The sequence below is a fragment of the Podarcis pityusensis genome, assembly GCF_964106645.2.
Source record: "Podarcis pityusensis genome assembly, chromosome: 8".
Classification (NCBI taxonomy): Eukaryota; Metazoa; Chordata; class Lepidosauria; order Squamata; family Lacertidae; genus Podarcis; species Podarcis pityusensis.
The window spans coordinates 45,007,279-45,030,802 of NC_138033.1; the positions used below are offsets into that span (position 1 = coordinate 45,007,279).

The following is a 23,524-nucleotide window of genomic DNA, read 5'->3' on the forward strand; positions in this document are numbered from 1 at the left end:
GACTAAGCCGCTTCTGGTGAACCAGAGCAGCACACAGAAACGCCGTTTACCTTCCCGCCGGAGTGGTACCTATTTATCTACTTGCACTTCATGCTTTCAAACTGCTAGGTTGGCAGGAGCAGGGACCGAGCAACGGGAACTCACCCCATCGCGGGGATTCGAACCGCCGACCATGCGATCGGCAAGTCCTAGGCGCTGAGGTTTTACCCACAGCGCCACCCGCGTCCCTCTATGTACATAGCCACCCCATATTATTTGGAATCTGTGAAATCAGGGTGCCACATTACAGTGGGAACCTACATGAATAAAGCAGATTCCTCTCTTCAAACCTTCACCCAGTATGTGGACAACATGATGATATGAACAGTGCCCCTGTTCCCCCATTTCATATGACGATGACCATGTGATTTAGAACACCCAAATAAGATTAGGATAGCAGAATTATTGGAGTGGAAGCATCAAATGCCTCTTCCATCCATTTGTTTGTTGTGTTCTATACAAACCCCATGTGGTGTTTAGCAACACTCAACCCCATGACATGACAAATGCTTTGGGTTCTCTTGTCACCTGCTCCACATCATTGTTTACCACTAGTAGAGTTGAGGACATAAACGATGTGATGACATGACCTCATGGAGGTGTTATTTCATGTTTTAGCATTTGGGTGAGAGCTGGACAATGGGGTGTGCCATTTTCAGCAGAGCCCCAACCCCAATAATGTGTGTTTCCATACTTAACTATATTGTGTGAAAAGTGAATATTTCCCTCAAAGGTGGAGATGCTGGGTGGTATCCAATGCTAGTTCTACTTAAAATAGATCCATTTAAGTTAATTGACATGACTAACTTGAGTTTATTAATTTCAATGGGTCTACTCTGAATAGGACTTATTTGGATGCAACCCATTTTCCCCACATACGTTTTCAAATTTCCCATGAAGTCATTTTGGAAACAACCAGTGTCAGCTTAATTTACATCATTTTATGCTTCATGGTTTGCCAGTTTATTGAAACATTGCTAGTTCATTAACTGTACATTTATCTATACAGCCTCTTTATTAGCTAAGATAACTATGTTAAGGTCTTGGGAAACTGTATCACTCTGACTCCGTAGTCTTGGACATTGCAGTTGGCATCTGAACAAGTTGGATATAAAAAGCATAATAAAACTGAAACTTTTATGGAATCTGGCATCTCTTTTGAAACTGTTATTATAGCATAAAACAGATGTGCCCTTTATAGTTAACATTGGTACAATGTATGTAGTGTGATGTTATCGAAGGCTGCAATTGCCTGGCTTGTGATGCCATTATGATCAGATTGCAGATCTTGGCTGCATTGAGCACCACATCCCTGAGTTATTTTTCAAAGCATCCCCTGGGTAGGGGGTTACTTTCAAGTTGCAAGAATAAATAAAATTGGGGCACAGATTTTTCCTTTCTGGCCCAGATTCTTGTTGATCTGCATGGGGGGGGGGGGAGGGACCAGAGAAAGCAAAGAGGAGAATAGGATGGCTTAACTCAAACAAGGCAATGGAAATATATACAACATGGCTTTACAGGTTTTTAAATTGCCATTTCAGGGATTTCCATAAGGGCATCACTGAAACCATCCTTCCCATTTCGCAAGCATACCTTATAAGGCTGTTTTTTGCATCAGGGTCTTTGGCATGAACCCTCCCAACTGGAGCACCAGGGCCCAAATTCTCTTCTACTTCCAGAATATAAGATGGTGCTAAAAATATTGGTGGCTCATCAGCATCCTCCACATTAATTTTCACGGTTACAGTATCCTTGAATGGTCCATTGCTGATGAACTTTGGGTCAATGTGTATATTGGCTGCCTCTACCTTCAAGCTATAGGTCCTTTTGGTTTCATAATCAAGATGCTGAAAAAGACAGAAGCACGGCATATTAGAATCAGTGCTATGACTATTTTTACAGAAGTCAAGTGTGTGTGTGTGTGTGTGTGTGCATGCGCACACACAGAGTCACAAACAAAAAGACTCCTATGCATGCACAATTTTTCAGAATTTGGAAATCTGAGCTTAAAGGAATTAAGAAGCAAGGACCCATGATATTATAATATTGAATATGGATATTTGAAATAACCTATGAACATGAAAAGTTACTATAAAAGGTAGAAAGGTTGAGGATGGTGAATCATTGAGTTGGAAGAGACCACAAGGGCCATCGAGTCCAACCCCCTGCCAAGCAGGAAACACCATCAGAGCACTCCTGACATATGGTTGTCAAGCCTCTGCTTAAAGACCTCCAAAGAAGGAGACTCCACCACACTCCTTGGCAGCAAATTCCACTGTCAAACAGCTCTTACTGTCAGGAAGTTCTTCCTAATGTTTAGGTGGAATCTTCTTTCTTGTAGTTTGGATCCATTGCTCCGTGTCCGCTTCTCTGGAGCAGCAGAAAACAACCTTTCTCCCTCCTCTATGTGACATTCTTTTATATATTTGAACATGGCTATCATATCACCCCTTAACCTTCTCTTCTCCAGGCTAAACATGCCCAGCTCCCTTAGCCGTTCCTCATAAGGCATCGTTTCCAGGCCTTTGACCATTTTGGTTGCCCTCCTCTGGACACGTTCCAGTTTGTCAGTGTCCTTCTTGAACTGTGGTGCCCAGAACTGGACACAGTACTCCAGGTGAGGTCTGACCAGAGCAGAATACAGTGGCACTATTACTTCCCTTGATCTAGATACTATACTCCTATTGATGCAGCCCAGAATTGCATTGGCTTTTTTAGCTGCCGCGTCACACTGTTGGCTCATGTCAAGTTTGTCAACCAAGACTCCTAGATCCTTTTCACATGTACTGCTCTCAAGCCAGGTGTCCCCCATCTTGTATTTGTGCCTCTCATTTTTTTTGCCCAAGTGCAATACTTTACATTTCTCCCTGTTAAAATTCATATTGTTTGTTTTTGCCCAGTTCTCTAATCTGTCAAGGTCGTTTTGAAGTGTGATCCTGTCCTCTGGGGTGTTAGCCACCCCTCCCAGTTTGGTGTCATCTGCAAATTTGATCAGGATGCCCTTGAGTCCATCATCCAAGTCGTTGATAAAGATGTTGAATAAGACCGGGCCAAAGACAGAACTCTGTGGCACCCCACTAGTCACTCTTCTCCAGGATGAAGAGGAACCATTGATGAGCACCCTTTGGGTTCGGTCAGTCAGCCAGTTACAAATCCACTGAGTGGTAGCATAGTCAAGACCTCATTTTACCAGCTTCTTTACAAGAATATCATGGGGCACCTTGTCAAATGCTTTGCTGAAATCAAGGTAGGCTACATCCACTGCGTTCCCTTCATCTACCAGGCTTGTAATTCTGTCAAAATACGAGATCAGGTTAGTCTGACATGACTTATTTTTCAGAAATCCATGCTGACTATTGGTGATCACAGCATTCCTTTCTAGGTGCTCACAGACTGTTTGCTTAATGATCTGCTCCAGAATCTTCCCTGGTATTGATGTCAGACTGACTGGGCGGTAATTATTTGGGTCCTCTCTTTTCCCCTTTTTGAAAATAGGGACAACATTTGCCCTCCTCCAGTCTGCCAGGACTTGGCCTGTTCTCCAGGAATTCTCAAAGATGCCTGCCAGTGGTTCTGAGATCACATCTACCAGTTCTTTTAATACTCTTGGATGCAGTTCATCTGGCCCTGGAGATTTGAATACATCTAAACTAGCCAAGTATTCTTGTACTATCGCCTTAGTTATTCTGGGCTGTGTTTCCTCTGCTGAATCATTTGCTCCAAATTCTTCAGGTCGGGCATTGTTTTCTTTATCGGAGAAGACTGAGGCAAAGAAGGCATTGAGGAGTTCCGCCCTTTCTGTGTCCCCTGTTTGCATTTCACCATCTTCTCCTCTGAGTGACCCCACTGTTTCTTTGTTCTTCCTTTTGCTACGAACATACCCATAAAAGCCTTTTTTGTTGCTTTTAAGCTCTCTAGCAAGCCTGAGTTCATTCTGTGCTTTAGCTTTTCTGACTTTGTGTCTACACATGCTGGCTATTTGTTTGAATTCCTCTTTGGTGGTTTCCCCCCTTTTCCATTTTTTGTACACATCCTTTTTTTAATCTTAACTCAGTTAAAAGTTCTTTAGATAGCCACCCTGGCTTCTTTAGGCACCTTCCATGTTTCCATCTCATTGGTATTGCCTGAAGTTGTGCTTTTACTATCTCCCTCTTAACAAACTCCGAGCCATCATGAACTCCCTTTCCTTTGAGTATTACTGTCCATGGGATCTCACCCAACACTTCCCTAAGTTTTATGAAGTCGGCTTTCTTAAAGTCAAGAAATTGAGTCCTAGTATGGTGGCTCAAGGCTGACCAAGAGATTAACACCCCAGCATCTCCAGCATTCTTTACTTTGCTCTCTCTAAGGATAACAATTTTCCTTAATATAATTCATTTTAATGCTTTTTCATGAATATATGCAGTTTTGTAGAAGTTTTGCTTGGAAAACTGCACTGCAAAATTTGGAGAAGTGCAAATCTCCAAGGATGACTGTGTTTTGGTTTGCATATTGTTTTGGAAAGCACAGACTACATCAAATTTCTCCCCATTCCTAGTTCTGATAGCCACTTGTTTATGCCCAGGTTCTCACAGTGGCCAACCTGATGGCCATGAGAAGCCCACAAGCAGAGGTTGAGAGCAACAGCATGCTCCCCACCTGTGATTCTCAGCAACTGCTATTCAGAGGCATAATGCCTCTGACAGTGAAAATATAAGATGGTCACCCTTGCTTGTAGCCACTGATAGCCATATCCTCCATGAATTTGTCCATTCCTCTTTTAAAGCCATGCAAGTTGGTGGCCTCTTAGGACATCCTGAGAAGCAGTCAGCCCAAGTAAAGTAAACTGTGAAACCAGTTTGCAGTGTTGGTTAAAAGTTTGTCATTAATGACACTGAGCATAGTTACTTTCATTTGGGATTTAGCATTATTAGATGTTCAGATTGATTTCAGCAGTGACATCAGCTGTACAATAAAAGAATTCATTTTTGAATTGCAAGCAGAAACCAGATAAGTGGCTTAGGCTGGTTGAATCTCTTGATGGGAATATAATGCCGTTCAGCCTAGGCTTCCTTTCTTCCCATCTCCCCCTTTCTTTCTCTCAGCACTGAATGCATTTGGAAGGAATATTGACAGCAGAAATTAAGTTTTCATCAGAAAAGCAGGCACAAAAAGAAATCTCTTGTAATTTTCACATTATCCGAAAATTCACACCGTACTGCCAACTTGAGAATGAATGCTTGATTATAACCAAAGCAATCCTATCATTTATTTCCAAGTTAATACGCAATATGCTTTGAAGAACGAATGGTGTTGATTTCTCAAGTGGAAGATCAGTAAAAGAAGAATGTACTTTCTTCACTTTAAAAAGATGTTAAGAAGCTTCTATGCATCAATGCTTTCTTCTCATAATCTCTTTCCTTCCATTCTGGCTCCAGGCATTAGCAGATAACAGTGAAATGGGATGCTGGAAGTTAATCATAGCTTCATAAACAAATTATCCAAAACTGCATTTGCTGTGATTTTCTTACCATGAGCAATAATCTATGGCTATTATAGTTTCTGCAAGGCATGGGAAGAAAATGAAGTATATTATCCATTAACAGGAATGAAAGGATCGCATTGCTTACCTTCTTAAGCTTCACAACCCCTTCCTGAGTCTCATAATCGGTTGTAATTTCAAACATCTCTATACCGTCTCCATCAATAATGTTGTAAGTTACTAAGCCATTTTCTCCAATATCTGGATCTTTGGCCTTCACTCTTCCAGCTTCCTCCCCTGGGATGGCTGCTTCTGATATTGACATCTGATAAACACCTAGGCAAATAGCATTTATTAATAAATGAGCCATTATTAGTTTCTTTACGTGCATTCTTTTCACTTGTTAATCTACATGTGCAAAAGGCAGCACAGAAAGTGCTAAAACTCAAGACATCTCAAAGTGCAGAAGTAGTCAATGTGCTGCCCTCCAATGGACTACCATATGCCACAGCCAGCATGGCTTATGGTCAGGGGTGATCAGAATCCCACAGCATCTGGAAATAACTTCTGTATGTTGGACACTTCTGTATAGACCTACTGACAGTCTACCTGCCACTACTCATTTTCCTCTGCAATGCACAGCTACATGAAAGTGTTGAGTGTACTTAAGAATGCAGTTTCACATCACATGGTTTGATGGTGAACTGGAAGTGCCCTCCATAACACATTCAACAATCCTCCCAAATGCATAGGAGTTATTTGGCAGACGTTCAGGGCTTTCTTGGTAGACATGTCAAAACAGATCAAATCTAGTGCAATGCAACAACAATATTATAACCCACACCAACCCCAAATAGGCAGAGCATGATGACAACAACCTTAAAAACCTTTGGTGCTTCCCGAAAGGTGTTGTGATTTAGAGTACCCATTACCCACAAACCACACGTTCCATCTGACCTCCAACCTTCATTCTGGCCTTACGAGGCCTCGAGGAGTAGGAATGTGTGCTTAGAAATGTCTGGCTTCTACACAATGGTTTACTCATGAATCCCATTCCTGCACCTAAGGTGGGAGCGTATTTGCCGTCACCCGGCTCTCTCTAAAATGAGGCCTGATGACCAATAGGGAAACGGGGGTAGATTGGCTTTATAAGCCTTCTCCTCCCACATTGTCTTGTTCCTTGTGAGTTTGCAGCACCCTTCCTCCTTCCCTCTCTCCTTATGGTGGTCATTTGTTGAAGGGACTGAATAGGGATGTTTGCGGGGGGAGGCCTTAGGATCCCTCTATTTTTTTGTGGTGGGCACTGAGTACAGAAAGATAAGTGGAAGTGGAAACAGAAGTGGAAGAGAAAATTGCAGGGAAAGTGAGACATTATTGGGTTAAGGGATCTACCAGTGTTTTACACCTGGCAGGGTTGGAGAGTTTCCTTTAGGCCTGGCATGTGTATTTTAGGCCTGGCATGTGTATGCTCAACAGCAGAGAATCAGTGGGCATGTTGGCTTCATACCCAAGGCTCACCAAGCAAGGATGGAATTATTTCCTCCCCAACCTTTATTGGGGAGCCCCAGCATGTGGCTCAAGCACGTGCCCAGATGCATGGATAGATGCTTCCCTACCAGAGCTGGCTAAAACCTCTTTGAATCTGTCAGTTGGGTTAATGCTGGTTTGTAGTTCCTCCAACTCGTATATATATATTTATATATATATAAATAACCTTTATTCCAATGCTAGCTCATGAGTCTGTGAGTGTAGGGACAATGGCAATTTTAAATCACTCACAATAATGACTTCATTGTCTGTGACCTGCTCACCAGTTGCTATATTTATGTGCAGTGGATTAGCAGACCAACTGGAAGGTGTTATTTTATTCTCCCCTCAAAAAATAACTTCAGCTTGACCCTCGTCGTAAGGCTTAGCACAGATTGTCAGCTTCCCCAGAGAGGAATTTAAAATGGAACCCATTTGCAGTGTTACTACCAGCGCTAATTTGCATTTGAAAAAAAAACACAGTGAATTTAAGCTATGCTTTACTTGCCTTCTTTGCTATTTTTTGCCACCATATTTTCAGACTTAAAAATGCAACACCAAGGTCTGGAGCTAATTTTTCTTAAAATTGGGATATAAAATCATCAATGTGCTTGCCATTTTATTGAGTTGCAAAGGCAAGAATGATGAGCCAAAGAGCTTACCGCCTAAATCCCTGCCCATTAATAAATACTCTCACTGCATTATTTACAGTAGGCAGACAACTACACCACATTGTTTTCACCATGTGCTGAAACCTTTTCTGTTCCAGAAAACCTAGCTAAGTATGCAAGTTTGGCATGTAATCTGATTTTAATAGGCATCTATGTTTTCAAATTACTGATTTTGTTTTATATTTCAATTTTTAATGTTCTTGGAAAGAACCCCCCTCCCTGAGTTTTGCTTAGCCCTTATGAATATATTCAATTCCAATGAGGTATGCTTTCCAATTTGAGATGAAGATTAAGAAGCTAGCCCTTATTAAGGTTTGTTATTTGTTTAGTTAGTTAAGTAAATTGTTATCCTACCCCTCAGTACAAGTTCTGTCAGCACAGCTGACACAACCAACAATATACCCTTGTCCTTGCTATCCTCATAACAACCCTGTAAGGTGTATTAGAATGAGAGAGACGTTGTGATTTCCCCAAGCTTCATGGCTGAGGGGGGATTTGAACCAACATCCCACTGGTTCTAATCTGGTACACTAACCACTACAGCACACTGCATTTCGAGAATTTATTTCCAACATTCCTGACAAGAGCCTGTAAACTACACCTCATTCACCTGTAAACCAATTATAGAAAATTACCTTCCAATTATGCATGTCTTAATCTCAGTCATGAGCACTATAAGACCATGCAGAATATATTGTGACACGAAGGCTGTAATTTATGCTGCAGGTGTTACTGCAGAAATCCAGAGAAAATTACATTAAAAACAAATCACAGAACAACCTTCAACTCCCAGGGTGGTTTCAGAACATTTATTCACACCTTCTTTTTGTGTGCATTTCAAAGAAGGACAGGGCCCAAAAATTATGTTTGCACACTTCATTTTTGACATGCCATACTTTGAGCATAGATATTCACAATCAAAACCAACAACCTAGCCCTCAAAAAACTTAAGAAATCAGGGCCTCCAAAAGTCAGATAATTCACAGAAAAACAGCTGATGTAATTGTTGTGCATCACTGGGACAGAAATGAAATCTAAACAGAGATTGCTTTTAAGAACAGTGTCCTTGTCAGTTTCACAGTGTGCACAAACTCATAAATATACAATCTGGAAGAAGTGAGATTCCATTTCTTTCATCCCTCTCTTGTTACAATGGATATTTTCCCCCTTCTCAAGTATATTTTTATTGCTTTCATCCAGTGCAGTCTCAACTGTCTCATTTAACAGGTTTTTCCAGTGCTTTCCACAAAAGTCTTTGCCACATCCCATTGATCTCAGTGGGAGTATGTTTTTAAAACATCATTGTCCGGTATGTTTTGAAAGTGAGACACAAAGCACAAAACCTCCCCCTGGGTTTCAATCTTGCCTTTGAGGGAGAAAAAAACAACAATTCACTGTGAATCAGTAGGAAGTTGTTTAATCCTTTTATGAATAAGCTTGTCTCCCCCCTTTTTAAAGAGGGTGTTTTGATAATGACTCCTAAACTCAATTTGATATAGATGTGTCTACATATTTAAGGGTGAGGCAGAGGAGCTCAAGTGATACTGATAAATTCTGCCTAAGCTACCAGGCCAGATTCAAAGTATTAGCACAAACATACAAGCCCTAAACAGCTTGGTACCCAAGTGCTTAAAAGAGTGCTTTCCTCACTATCATGTATATTGGGCCCTGAGATCAGTCATTGGAGGCCCAGTGGGTCTTCTCAGTGTTTGTTCCCTTGTAGAATGCCCTTCTTAGTGAGGTGTGTCAGTCTCAATCACCATTAACTTTTAGAACAGATGTCCTAAACCATTCCGGTTTACCCAGGGACATGATGGTTTAAAGTCATGTCCCTGGCAAACTGGAAATTATTAGTTTGAAAGCAGAGAATTTTTAAAAAATGAGTTTTAAACTGTTTTTAGAATGCCATTTTTTAATTGGTTTTGGATTGGTCTGCAATGATCCCAGAAACTCTTACCTAAATGTAGTCCCCATTAAGATCATTGAGATTTTACTTTTGATTAGACTTTCTAGGACTGCACTTAGGCAAGATGGCCAAAATACCCAGCTGACATTCCATGTGTGCTTTGATAGTAGATTGCTCAAAGATTTTCTGAATACCTAACCCACTGCATTATTCTTAAGAAGGCTTGCAACACCAACTTCAGAGTCTGTGGACTATTGAATACTGCTTGCTAACAGGCAACAGCAAGGGAAATAGATCCCTAAATGGCTATTATCCATGGCGGCTATAAGGAACCTCCTAGTTCATAGGTAGTATGCCACCAAATACTAGTGACTTGTGTGTCTGTGTGTGTGTGTGTGTGTGTGTGTGTGTGTGTGTTTGTGTTTGTGTAGCAACAGTGGGGAAAAGGTATTGCTTGTGGGTTATCCAGAATCATCTCACTGAACATGAGAAACAGGGTGATGCTAGACTGCGCAGGCCAGGCATAGGCAAACTCTGGCCCTCCAGATGCTTGTGGCTACAATTCCCACCATCCCTAGCTAACAGGACCAGGGATGATGGGAATTTTAGTCCCAAACATTTGGAGGGCCGGAGTTTGCCTATGCCTGGCATAGGCCTTTGGTAAGATTCAACAGGGCTCTTCTGATGCTCTTTACTTACTCTGCGGGAACTTTGGCGGGTTGTCATTGACATCAGTAAGTGTAATTGTCACTTTGGTTGTCCCTGAGAGCCCTCCCATGTGTCCTCCCATGTCCTTTGCTTGTATGACAACATGATATTCTTCCTTTGCTTCTCTGTCCATGTTGGGAAGGGCAGTTCTAATAATACCTGCAGGTAAAAGACAGAAGTAGGGTTCAGAAAACATTCTTTAGACATCTACTCTACACTAAGAACCATACATATTCAGATGCATCAGCACTGGTCCAGATTCCTCATAGCTAGCAACTGCCAGCAAGGGGAGAATGAGCCCGACATGGGCTGGGTAATATTCAGCTGTTCAGATCCTATTTGAACAGGAGATTTTGGTGAGAGCTTGTGACTGGTATGAATCCGCTAGATGAAATAGCGGAAGAACGTTGCCTAAGGAGAGTGAGGAAAATTCTCAGGGATGATTCATACCCTGGCCGTCACTTTCTTGATCTCCTGCCCTCAGGCAGAAGATATAGAAGCAAGATTTGTTGCACCAACAGGGTAAAGAACAGCTTCTATCCGTGGACTGTTAGGCTGCTGAATGATAACAACAGGGCAACTGACTTTTGGTTTTGGTGGGTGTACGTCAGTAAACGAGGGGAATTAAGACTAAGAGAGCTGAGTGGGGGTTGCTCATGCAATCTCACTGTATACAAGTTGTACAAGTGGCAATAAAGTATTTCAATTTCTGTGCCAACGATTTCTCATTTCCCAGCTATTCTGCACCAGTTAATGAGAAAATAGATTGTATTCGAAGATTACGAAAGGGGAGAGAAAAAATTCAGAGAAATTATGCTGGGTGGGTTATTATCAAGGTGGCCAAGAGGTGTATGTGACTGTCCTTTCTTTCATCCTACAAATCATCTCTCTAGAGGCCTGTACTCTCCCATGATCTAGACTTCCCTTTAAAATAAAACCAGTGACCGCACTGAACTCATGTACTCAGTAGCAAGCCTGCCTGGCTTACGATGCTTCAAATAAAGCTCAGGGGAAGACATTATCAGGTAATTTATCCCATGGGGATTTTTTGATATCAGGAAGAATAGGCATCTGGGAAAGCTGCAGCATGCTGGAGAAATGTTTAATGGGAGCATACACACACCCACAGCGACCTGAATATGATAAATCCAATCCAGCGCCCACAAAAATTATTTTTTTAAAAATTGACTGCCCTGAGAAAGAGGGAGAAAAAATGGAAGTTTCTTTTGTGAAGAAAGAAAACTTTTGAGAAACTGGAAGACATATATAAACAGCTCTAAACATGATACTAGGGAAGAACAATGATGAAGCCAGGATATGCTACCGGAATAATCCTGGTTAAATATAGACCCACTTTCTATTCCTGTTCTAAATTTGAGTACAGACTTTATTATAGTACAGTTCTCCATTCAAGAAACATTAAGTACATCTTTAAAATTAAGGAAGTTTGTTAAGAATACATATTTAAAAGTGACTTTTCATGTAGATTTTAATTTAATTTATATATTCAGTATTTTAAGAAAGCAACTCCAAAGATAAATATGGAAATGGGATAGACAGAGGTGAAGACATGCAGAAGTGTTACGGACTAGGAAAAATACAGGTCTGCACATCCCAAGCATTTGGCAGGCTAAAATACATTGTTAATAGATGGCTTTTGCTTGGTGAATTGCGTGTTGCACAACCATTGTCTGGAGCCAGTTGGTGATATGAAATGTCAGACTGTATCTACAACTGAAAAGTAATGGTGCTGTCAAAGTTTGTAACTAGGTGGTTCAGAATATGAATGTGCCTCTCTCACAATGCTTGAATGTGTTACAGATCAAATGACATTTCCCCTCAGAGATTCTTCTACAGCTCTATAGCAAAATCAGACTGCAGATATTCAAAAATGTTTTTAGTTTAGATTTTTAGTCTAAGTCCAGGACACTAATTACTGCTCAGTCAGAACTAAGCAAATGCTCCCAATGGCAGATTTTAAGGCTCCTATAGACAGTAGATAAATTACAAAGATAAATCACATGGTCTTTGGTAATAGGAAGAAGTATTTTTTCCCCATTGTTGGTACTTCATCCTCTCTTCTAAAGCAGCCTTCCCCAGCCTGGTGATCACTAGGTGTTTTTGACGCCCATCACATGTAGTCAGTGGTCAATGATTATGGAATCTGTGGTTGAAAGCTTCTGGGAATCTTACACTGAGTCAGGCCATTAGTCCATGTGGCTCAGTCTGGAAGCGACTCTCCAGGGCTTCAGACAGAGGACATTCAAAGTCCTGTCTGGAGGTGTTGTTTGTTGTTGTTTAGTCGTTTAGCCATGTCCGACTCTTCGTGACCCCATGGACCAGAGCACGCCAGGCACTCCTGTCTTCCACTGCCTCCCGCAGCTTGGTCAGACTCATGTTTGTTGCTTCAAGAACACTGTCCAACCATCTCTTCCTCTGTCGTCCCCTTCTCCTTGTGCCCTTCATCTTTCCCAACATCAGGGTCTTTCCAGGGAGTCGTCTCTTCTCATGAGGTGGCCAAAGTATTGGAGCCTCAGCTTCAGGATCTGTCCTTCCAGTGAGCACTCAGGGCTGATTTCCTTAAGAATGAATAGGTTTGATCTTCTTGCAGTCTATGGGACTCTCCGGAGGTACCAGGGGTTTAATCTGGGGCTTTCTACACGCAAAGCAGATGTGCTACCACTCTTCTATGCCATTATTTTGGTGCAGCTGTTAAAGGGTATCAGGACTTGCCACAGCAATATAAAGAATGATAGACATGCCCATTCTTTAAAAAAAACAAATTAATACCTGGATTTTCATTTATGCTCAGGTCTGATCACCATATTTCCAGATTTGTAAAGATGCATTGCTCCGGTTACCCTGGGGAGTGCAGGAAGCACCTTTCTCTTGTAGCAAAAAAGAATTGCTCACCTGTCTGTGCTTCCACAGAAAAGTACGGCTGACCTTCAAGGATGCTGTAAACAAGTTTGGCACTATTTCCATAGGTGGGATCATCAGCATCTGAGGCAGTCACCTGAATAACAGATGTACCTGAAAACAGAAAGGTGTGGTGATACATTTCAGGATTTAAGTAAGCATGTTAAAAGCATGGAGAACATTTTCAAAATTCATTTTTATTTAAAAAACAAAACTAAATGATTGGGAGATTATGTACTAATTAAGCACTGGAAAACTCCAAATTCTCTAGATGAGGTATTATTAGTGAACCACCACTGGTTACCCACCAGCTGTGCTAGGGATTATGGGAAATCTCTGTCCAATGAATTATTTGAATTACACTGTTCAGTAAATTATATTGAATCACCTTTTACCTCATTGGCAATTGCTTAATATTACTATCTGGGGTGTTTATTAGAGGCTCCCTCTCATAAAAACAACATTTCATGGTATCTGGCAATTATATGTATAGTAATTGCTGAATTGATTTCTCTTTGACATGAGGTGAAGAACCTAAGATGGGCAATTTCTGCTCCCATTGGTGCTTTCATCAGAATTCTCTGACATCCCTAGTCAAGACACAAGTTTACTCACGGATATGCTATTTGTGAAAAATAGGCATGAATGAAAATTTCATGTCCTAAGCGTAAACCATAATTGATGATCAGCTCAATACCGATTGTCCTAGAAATCCATTTGTCAGCCTGCGAACTAACTGTTATTTCATGTTTTCTGTTACGTACCTACATTAGACCTCTCTGGTACATTGGCATGGTAGTTTTCATGTAAAAATTCTGGGGGGTTGTCATTGATATCTTGAACTTTCACAATGAATTCTGAGGGTGGTTCTAGAGGTCGGTTGGTATTCCTGTCCACAGCTTGTGCCGTTAATGTGTACTGAGCTCTTTCTTCCCGATCCAGTGTCTTTGTTGCATGGATGTTCCCTGATTTGTCATCAATGACAAAAATGATTCCCGCTCCTTCACCTGAGAGAATGTATTTTATGTTCCCATCACCAGAATCGATGTCCGAATGAAGCTGCAAAATGCAAGATATACACACTTATTGTTTTCAAAGCCAAGAAAATGTTAAGTACATAAGAGCTTTGATGGATGAGGCTGAAAGCCTACCTAGAGTGAGCAACTAGATTCTTCTGCGAAGTCTGCAAGCAGGACAGCAGTGCAAAAGCAGGTCCAACAACTGGTATTCAGCTACATGTTGCCTCTGATACTGGAGATAATACTGCTATTGTGACCAGGAGTCACTGATAGCATTACACTGATAGCATGTTTTTTCTTCTTCTCCTAATCCCTTTCTCCTAATCCCTGTATTGGGAAGTTTTTAATGTTTGGTGTTTCGTTATGTTTTTATACATGTTGGAAGCTGCCCAGAGTAGCTGGGGCAACCCACACAGATGAGTGGGGTATAAATAATAAAATTATTACTGTCATCATTACTATTATTATTACTACTACTATTACTACTATTATTATTTGAAGATGCTTTTTATCAACACACTGACTTGTACATATTAATGAAATTTCTGGGGTTCCCAGATTTCTTTTGCCCATATATTGTAAATTTATTGGGCTGAAACCAGATATGTACTCAGAGTTTATTTGTTTCCAGAAACTGATTTTCTGTAGCATGGGCAGAGAGTCTGATAACCCAATGTGTCTTTGTATGCCCCCCTTGGGACTCTTCCTAGGCTACACCTTCTCCTCGGCCTCTTCCTTGTCTGGATGCAGGATAGAGGGGTGTGTGTGTGTGTGTGTGTGTGTGTGAGAGAGAGAGAGAGAGAGAGGTGTAAAACCTTAACCCTTAGCCCACCACTGCCATGTGGCCTCAGAAAGGTTTGCCCAGAAGGGAATCCTAGGCTGAAAAAAGGTTCTACACTCCTATTCTATGATGCTTCTGGGCATCTCTGTCATGGATATAATGAACAAGTAATTTTAAATAGCCTGAAGAAAGAATTCACAAAGTGAATTAAGGATTAGTTTAAAATGTACTTGGGATTTTTTTTTGGGGGGGGCAATGTGGAAAGTAAAACTGATTATTAGTTGTTGAGATTAAGAGGAAAAAGCAGAGTATCCTTTATGAAAGGTTTTATATTCATCAGATACTTTTTTTAATCTGAACTTTTAAAAAAATGAGGTATGTGAAGCATGGGGCTGCAACAAATGAACCACCCATTGGCTTCTACCTCATTTCCAATTTCTCAGCTACTTAATGCCCATTGTGATATTTTAATGAATGGCACTAAAGCAATTAAAGTATAAAATGAAATCGGAGCCCCACTTGCCTTCCTTCACTTTCATAATGCTTATAGGCATTGGCTCTGTGAATTGATATGAAAAAGTAATGTATAAGACTGGGAACCATCTTCGCTTCCTCAAATGTTCAAGCTGGTACAATAGTGAAGAATTGTCACTCAGTGTGGTTAATCCGTTCCTGCTGTTTAATGCTGGTGCAGGTCCTTTGATGTAAGCAGGGCAGCATTTTTTAAGGTACATTCTGTTATAACTTGGAAAAATAGGTTGCATTCTGGGTAAGAGCAAATGCAGGCTGCAACCCAAGTATGAACACAGTTTTCTTCTATCAAGGATGACTTTTTAAAGTCTGGTTCTACTGCTTTTGTGATAGAGAAGTCATCTGAGTGCTCTGTCATGTGAGTTGCCACACAAATGTTGATCATCCATCATGCTCATACACACGAAGAACCTTCCCCTGGAAAGGGGAATACAGACAAGCAGAGAAAGACTGAGGAGGGACTATCACTCAATGGTGATATCACTCATGCAGAAGGTTCTAGGTTCAACCCAGGGGTAAATTTCAGTTAATTTCCGTTTCTCTCATTTTTTCAACTGAAATGCATCAATAGGCATATTTAAATTTAAAAAGGCCTTACAAAGATTTGTCACCATTTTAACACACACTTTTCCAAACAGAGGTGCCAACTTGAATAAAATATGCAGATAATTGATGACATGACACAGTGCATGCATATGATTTGAATGGCAAGGCTCATCAACTTTGGGGGCCCCGCACCCTCAAATATTTTATTGGGGGGACCAAAGACCACTCAAACTGCAGGAATTGGCTCTTATGTTGCCAAATATGTACATTTTTGTATGTAGTTTTGCAAATATACACCGTTTTGCAAGCAATTTTACTTGCTATGATGCACTTCTGCATGTTACTTTCACCAATATATGCATTTTTGTGTACTCTTTCCTCTAATGGATGCATTATTTGGTTAGAGGACTGCATTACAAAATACAAAGACATACACATTTCAAAACATAGCTCTGTCTCTGGAGAATATGGTCCTTGCGAGGGCATCAGAGGGACTCTTTGATGCAAGGCTGGCCCAGCTATGAGGCAAGGTGAGGCAACTGCCTCAGGTGGCAGAATATATAGGGGCAGCAGATAATGGGAACTGACATCCAACAACATCTGGAGGACCACAGATTTATAGAACTGCAGCTTAATAGTTCCTAAATAGGTAAAATGCAACAAATGATAAAGAATAAAGGCTTTCTTACCCTTCCCACTAAAACAGGATCAGGTCCCGTATACTCCTCTATTACAAAGAACTGGTTCCATACCCATCCTCTTTTTGAACGGTGGAGAACTTGCCCTTCCTTTCCTTTTTCATGATGACCATGGAGTGATGGCCTGAAATGATTCAATTTCCCGATCTCTATTGCAAAGCTGAAGCACAGCATTCCCAGGCAGATAAGGGTAGCATGTAAACAGTTGTCCACCTTCATTTTTGGTTAATGTATAGGCACCAGAGTATCCACAAATCTAACACTTCTTCTCACAGGGCCACCAGAAGAGTAAAAAGGAATAATATAATCCTCTTGAAATTTCAGGTGTACTTTTCCATAAATGAGATGTAAACACTCCTTAAGCGCATCACTTTAATTCTGGATAGATTCCCAAATTATTTCCTAGAGGGTGGAAAGAGAGAAAAAGAAAGAGGGTGAGAAATGCAGGCTAATTTCCCCCACTGTGTCAATTATAAGTTAATTATAATTTCGAATATGTCATGTGAAGCAAGTTAGCATGGCCAATGTGTCATACATTACAATGACATTCCTCTGTTTGGAGTGTTGCCTGGTTCAGAGCTGTTTTAAAGATAAAGAGCCTTAAGAAAGGAGAGATAGACTCTTGCAGATGCCCATTAACTGTTAGCAAACTAAGCAGACACACAAAGTAACCTGGCCATCCTCTTCCTTACTATGGTGAGATGCATTGCATATCCATTTAAATTTCAGTAATTATTTCTCAGTGTGCATATATACATACATATTAAGATGCATGATTTTATGCACATCTATGCCTTCTTTTTTGATGATGTATATCCTCTCTCTTTTTCAATTGCAAGATAATAAATGAAATCGGGTAGAATAGGAAAAGAATATTATATATTATATATTATAATTAAATATATTATAATACTTGCAGGTATGCATTCTAATTATAATGAATGATTTCTTTCCCTGTACTAGACTCACCGGTTATTAGAAACATTTACAGTTAGTTTCATGATTATTGAAGAATGGAGTTTGCTTCTGTTTTTGTTTGTTTTTTCTACTAAGAGTGTAGAAAGCTGCCACAGAAAACTGTCCAACCATTGGTCCATCTATCTCATCATTGTTTACTCTGATTGGCAATGGTTCTCCAAGGATTCAGGCAGAAACCTTTCACAGCCCCACCTGGACACACCAAGGATTGATGGTGGGACCTTTTGCAAACAAGGCAGATGCTATTGTCTGTATCAAATGTGCATGACCTAATGTCAGCATTTGCTTTCACCACTTCTCAGTACCTTTTCAAAATGCAAGCATCCAGAGTTAAGGCTGCAGAACCATGATATCAACTCACCAAGTAGAGTGCATAGAAAGTCATATATATATGCATATTTATAACACATAGAAGCAAGCAAAGCCAAATATCAACCCACTACTGCCCTTTCCACTTTCACCAGATAACTTTCCAACAAGAATAAAACATTAGCACCCACCCTTTACTGAGTTGCTTTTCACTTCAGTCACACACTCAGCATGTAAAACCCAAATATCAAAGAATGTGACTGGATGACAATACATAGCTGGTGAACTACAGTCAATTTGGTTGAGCACAAGAGCAGGCATTCTTACATGATCCACATGAGAAAAGTAACTAAATAGGACTATATTGGGGAAGGTCCACATCAAAACTCCCCCAAGTTTCCTCCAGCCACCACAAGGGAGTATTTCAGGGCATGTGAAAGTACATACAAAGGGAAGGTTTGGGTGTTCTGCTTCATTATCTTTGTTTGATTGGGGAGAGATATAAGAGGAAATTAAAAGAAGACAAATGAAACGTACAAGTGAATTTTCTTCCACAGACCATTAATTTTAAATGATGCCGTCAACAAATGGGTTTAAGAAAATCATCAAATATTTCCAATAACTGCCAAGATGTAGTATAACTTTATTACTGGGATTATTATGTAATTACCAAGAAACTCTTTAGAATAATAGAAAAGATGTGTGGATATATGAAAGTGTTTACTATCAGTTGTTCAGGCATGAAGAACCAAACACAAAACATTAACCACATATCTAAGCCATTATCCTTAATTTACTAATTAGGGCTTAATGTGGTAATTGCCTGCAATCCCTTTCTTTGTAAATCTCTCTCTGTTGGGTAAGGAATGGGCCAGAATCTTTTCAAGTCCTGTTGTATCTGGTCTTGTTGACATGACAACAGTACCCTGGGGTTTCTTTCTAGCATGCAACACAGAGGTTTTCAGTCTGGAGAAAGCACACTGGGGTTATTTTCAGCTGACGTACAGAGAAGTGCAATTCCTGTCGGTTTACCTCACCAACTATCTGGGTTTTGCAAACATTCCTAACAAATACCTGGGCAAGAAAACACACCTTATGGAAGCATAGAAAGTTGCCTTACTCAGAGTTTGCCCACTCATCCAGCTAGCCCAGGATATTCTGTACTTAATAGAGGTATGGATGCTGAAAGAAACTTAATTTTTGTGAATTCTAAAACTAGCTGAGCTGATCCACACTTTCCGGAATAATGGGCACATTAGAAATTAGTTATCCACCGGCTTGAACACATCTATGATGTTCTAGTGCACCTTTAAACTCATTCATATATATATATATATATATATATATATATATATATATATATATGAAAAATGCATAATTTGTATGTATTTAAGTAAGAATTTTCATCCTGGTTTGTTTAAGCATATCCATGGAGAAACAGAACAGGCTTATGAACAGAAGCATGGCATGTGACACTGACCTGAAAAGAAAATGATTGGGCTTTATCTAACTGGAATGGCTTTCCAGGGTTTCAAACAGGTTTCCTTCCCATCCTGACTTTGAGATGACTCTGGAACCTTTACAGGCTCTATCACTGAGCTGTATCCCTTTCAACAGCAGGTTTATGTAGTAGGAGCTGAACCTGGTCCAATTAGACTTATGAACATCTAGGGACAGAAGCATGTGGATATATGTTTTCATCAAAAGACATGACCTATAGTTCAATGGACCATGGATGAGCATTGCAATCCAGACTTCATGTGTAGAAATCTGACCTGATGCATGGATCCTTCTTGCAGGATTGACACAACGATGTTTCAGTGGGAGTATTTGCCTGTACTAGGAAAACATTTTTCTATTGTTGTTGTTTTTGTTTGTTACTATGTTATGTATTTTTGTTTTTTTTATATATTCTAAGCTACCTTGTGATCCTTGGATGAAGGGTTGTATGGAAATTTAAACAACAACAAATATCAGTTAAGTGATTGGATTGTATCTTAAAACAATCGATGCATAAATTATTCTAAGTTGTGGAGAGCTGATTGCTACTATAGAAGTAGGATCCAGCTGAAATACTGATCAAATGTGTGGTTGAAGAGCATGCAACTAACTTGAATGAACTTTCCTTTGTTCCTAAGAGCTCAGGGTGGCTTTTTAAAACTGAACATACACAATAAATGGTAAAAGAAATATTAACATATAAACTGTCAAGGTTAAATCCCCTAAAACTCTTTGCAAAATCTTTTCCTGTTTCCTTCCTATTCAATAAATATCTTTTCCCCCATGTTTCATATGTTCCATCTTAAATTTCTGTAGAGGGGGTGGAAATTATAATAAATGAATCACAGACAAAAACCCAAAGAGGCAAGTGGGATTATTATTTGATGACAAGGCTAGAGTCTAGGAAACCACGTCTGACCAATGGTATTCAAGCATGCTCTCTATATAGCAAATATAATCCCAGTAGGACAAAAAAAGTTTCCAGTGACTGCCTTTATTTCAAACACCATGTGCTGAAGCTCAATAGACTAAACAATCCCTTAGATTTGTCTAACCACCATGTCTGCATGATACATTAAAATAGCAGCTGTTCTGTGGGGATATGTATTTAACAAGACAGATTTCTAGAGTGTGCTATATAATGACATTATGATGGATAGCGTAATTCTGAGACAGTTTGCAGAAATAAGGGAAGTGGGATTTTCTGGCAAACAGACAGAACAAATAACTGAACCTCGTATGTAGCTGGATAAATAACTGAGTGGGAAGTGCACAGAAGATGCAGACCTTCTTCATGCTTATTGGGTTTGTAGCAATGGAAGGTTGCCAGACCTCCATTTAGATATTTTGGCTGCCCATAAAATTGTTACACAGCTGGATGGCCGTTCCTTTGATAGTCAAAATGTTGGCGAGAAGCTCAGAACACCCTGGTAATGTATTTTGCTGTGTTTGAATAAAATATCCACTAGAGAATTGACGGGAAACCATTGGCCCTCCAATGACTACCATCATCCCCAAGCACACTGGCTTGCCCTCATGACGGAAGGGACCGGGGCTGCATGATGTGTGTACAATGTGCGCAGACACTGCAGAGAATGCCGACATCACTTGCACATGCTGCAAGGTAGTGCTGGCGTGCCCTGCGGCATGCGCGACTGACATCAGTACTCCCCATGACATGCGTGCATGGCTGCCACAGAATTTTGAGGGAACCCAATTCCTTCCTTGAAAATGGGAGGGGGGAGAGCTTGGGCCCCTGCTCCCCCATGACACCCCTGATCATCCCTGACCACTTGTCATATGTGATGGGGCTTATGGCAATGCCAGACTTTGGGGTTTAAAATTTCAGCAGCACCCTGCACAACACCAAAATTCGGTGTCCCTCCGCCTCTCGCCTTCCATTGTTCATCATTGTTGCCCTCTTGACTAGGCACCCAGTGCAGGCAAACCTGTCATACTCCCTGAATCCACCTCTGCTGATGGGAGTTTGAGACCAGTAATATCTGGAGGTTCACCACCTCTACACTAGGACTTTGGGGAAGTGGCACCTGATCTCAGGGATGGAAACATGGGTGGGTGGGTGTGGGTATGGGTGTGGGTGTGTGAGAGAGAGGGTGGTGGTGGTAAAAAGTCATAAAGCAGTTTGGAAGAGGCAGAAAGTGAATGGTGAATTGGCTGAAGGCAAAAGTTACCTAGAGGATTCAGAGAGCCTAGGGATCTAACACTGGGTAGTTTACCTTCTGCTTGTAAGAACATCTGCAGTTTTCCACTACTGTTTTTCACCACACTTGTGCATTTTAAAATAATTGTTACAAAAACGTTTCCAGTGCTCTCCACCAAAGAATATCCAGCCTGGTAGCACTGCCTTTCGAACTCCGCAACAGTGTGGGAAATGGGAAGCATGCAACAATACAGCATAGTATGGGTTGGAAACTGCAGGTCTAAGGGCCAAATACAGCCTTTCAGGTCTCTCTATCTGGTCCTCAGAACTCTTCTCTGACCATACCCCTCTCCCCAAGCCACTCCCTCTCACCAGTCCTTCTTCACACATATGATGTTTTTGCCTGTCTGGAATGTATCTTTAAACTATGATAATGCCTCTTGCTTGTCTGGCTGGAGGATAGAAATTAGCCTACTGTAGAGAGGTGAAATTTACATTCATTGCTCTGCCCACTTTTGCCTCTTGCCCCATCAACCTCAGGTATTCCCTTGGCCCCCACTGGAAGCTTGCCCAGAATGAATGTAGCCCTTAAACTGAAAAGAGGGAGATGGGTTGAGGAATGGGAACGGTAGGTGATAATAGTTCAGAGAGATAATTTTTCCAGGATTGGTTTGTAGGCCATATCAACATGGTCCCCTGTAGCTGTCATTAATGAGCTCTTTCTAGAGCTCTCAGAGTGTGCCATTTCAAAAGCAATACATTTACTGCAGTACAATCTTAAATTCTGAAGTAAACCTGGCTGAGTTAAATGGAGCTTATTCCTAGGAAAATGGGTGGAGAATTGCAGCTTTACAATGTAATCCTATGAATCCTATTCATTGGGTGGCATTCCTACTCAGAATAGACACATTGAAATTAATGGATATGACTAACTTAATGTTCACTTATTTCAGTGAGTCCAATGGGTTACTTACTTCCCAGGTAAGTGTGTGCAGAACTGCAATGTAAGTGAATTAATTGAAAGCAGATGTTGCTGAATACTGAGGATCTCATCCAGATATATATTTTACATATATTCAACAGTGCCTAGATAAACGACACTATTCCACTGAAGCTCACTGCACTTCAGCATAAACCGTTGTCTTTGTTCCTATCATCTGTCTCAGCGAACTGAAATATTATGGAAAGGTGTTTAAGTACGCTTACCTCCCGCTGAGAATTTTCATGAGATAAAGTAAAAACTGTGGCTTCAATCAGCTTAGCTATTACCAGATTTACATTTCCCTGCTAATTTAAGAATTATTTTACACTTCAAGCAACCTCAGCTTGCATGGAGGCTATATCTACTTACCCAGTGAACTCAGTGTGGCTTGATTCTGAGAAGACATCTAAAAAAAAAAAAACTGGTTGTGACTAAGTTGCTCAAGTATGTAGTTAGCTGAAGCCAGTATGAGTAATCAGTGGCACTCCAGCTTCCATCATTCCTGGCAACTGGCCATGCTGGCTGAGGCTGATGGGAGCTAGGTGTTCAACAACACCTGGAGGGACATAGGTTCCCCCCGCTTTTTAAAAATAAACCTTTAGTAACAGATTAAGGACACTTTGGGGGCTGTTTCTATTGTGTTTCACATGAGAAAACATAATATGGCACTAATGTGTTAATGGGTTTTTGTTACCTTGTTTTTGCATAGAAGCTCTCTTCTGTGGCCTAATAACCTGAAGTTTCCTATCTCCAGTTTCTAATGGATACTTTAAATGCAGGTTGTTTTA

At 40.6% G+C, this 23,524-nt stretch overlaps 1 protein-coding gene across 1 annotated transcript in view; it reads right to left on the reverse strand.

Annotated features, from left to right (window-relative positions):
• Positions 1-23,524, reverse strand: part of LOC308483192 (cadherin-11-like) — a gene marked incomplete at its 3' end in the record, with an annotated part of 86,649 nt that overhangs the window by 395 nt on the left and 62,730 nt on the right. Inside the window, exons 3-8 of the mRNA XM_081016780.1 lie at positions 16,798-17,208; positions 13,996-14,290; positions 13,226-13,345; positions 10,304-10,471; positions 5,649-5,836; positions 1,633-1,886 (exon numbers count right to left, since the gene is read on the reverse strand). Of these exons, the coding sequence (XP_080872906.1) occupies positions 1,633-1,886; positions 5,649-5,836; positions 10,304-10,471; positions 13,226-13,345; positions 13,996-14,290; positions 16,798-17,025 (1,253 nt within the window). The 5' untranslated portion in view covers positions 17,026-17,208. The remainder of the gene's footprint in view (positions 1-1,632; positions 1,887-5,648; positions 5,837-10,303; positions 10,472-13,225; positions 13,346-13,995; positions 14,291-16,797; positions 17,209-23,524) is intronic.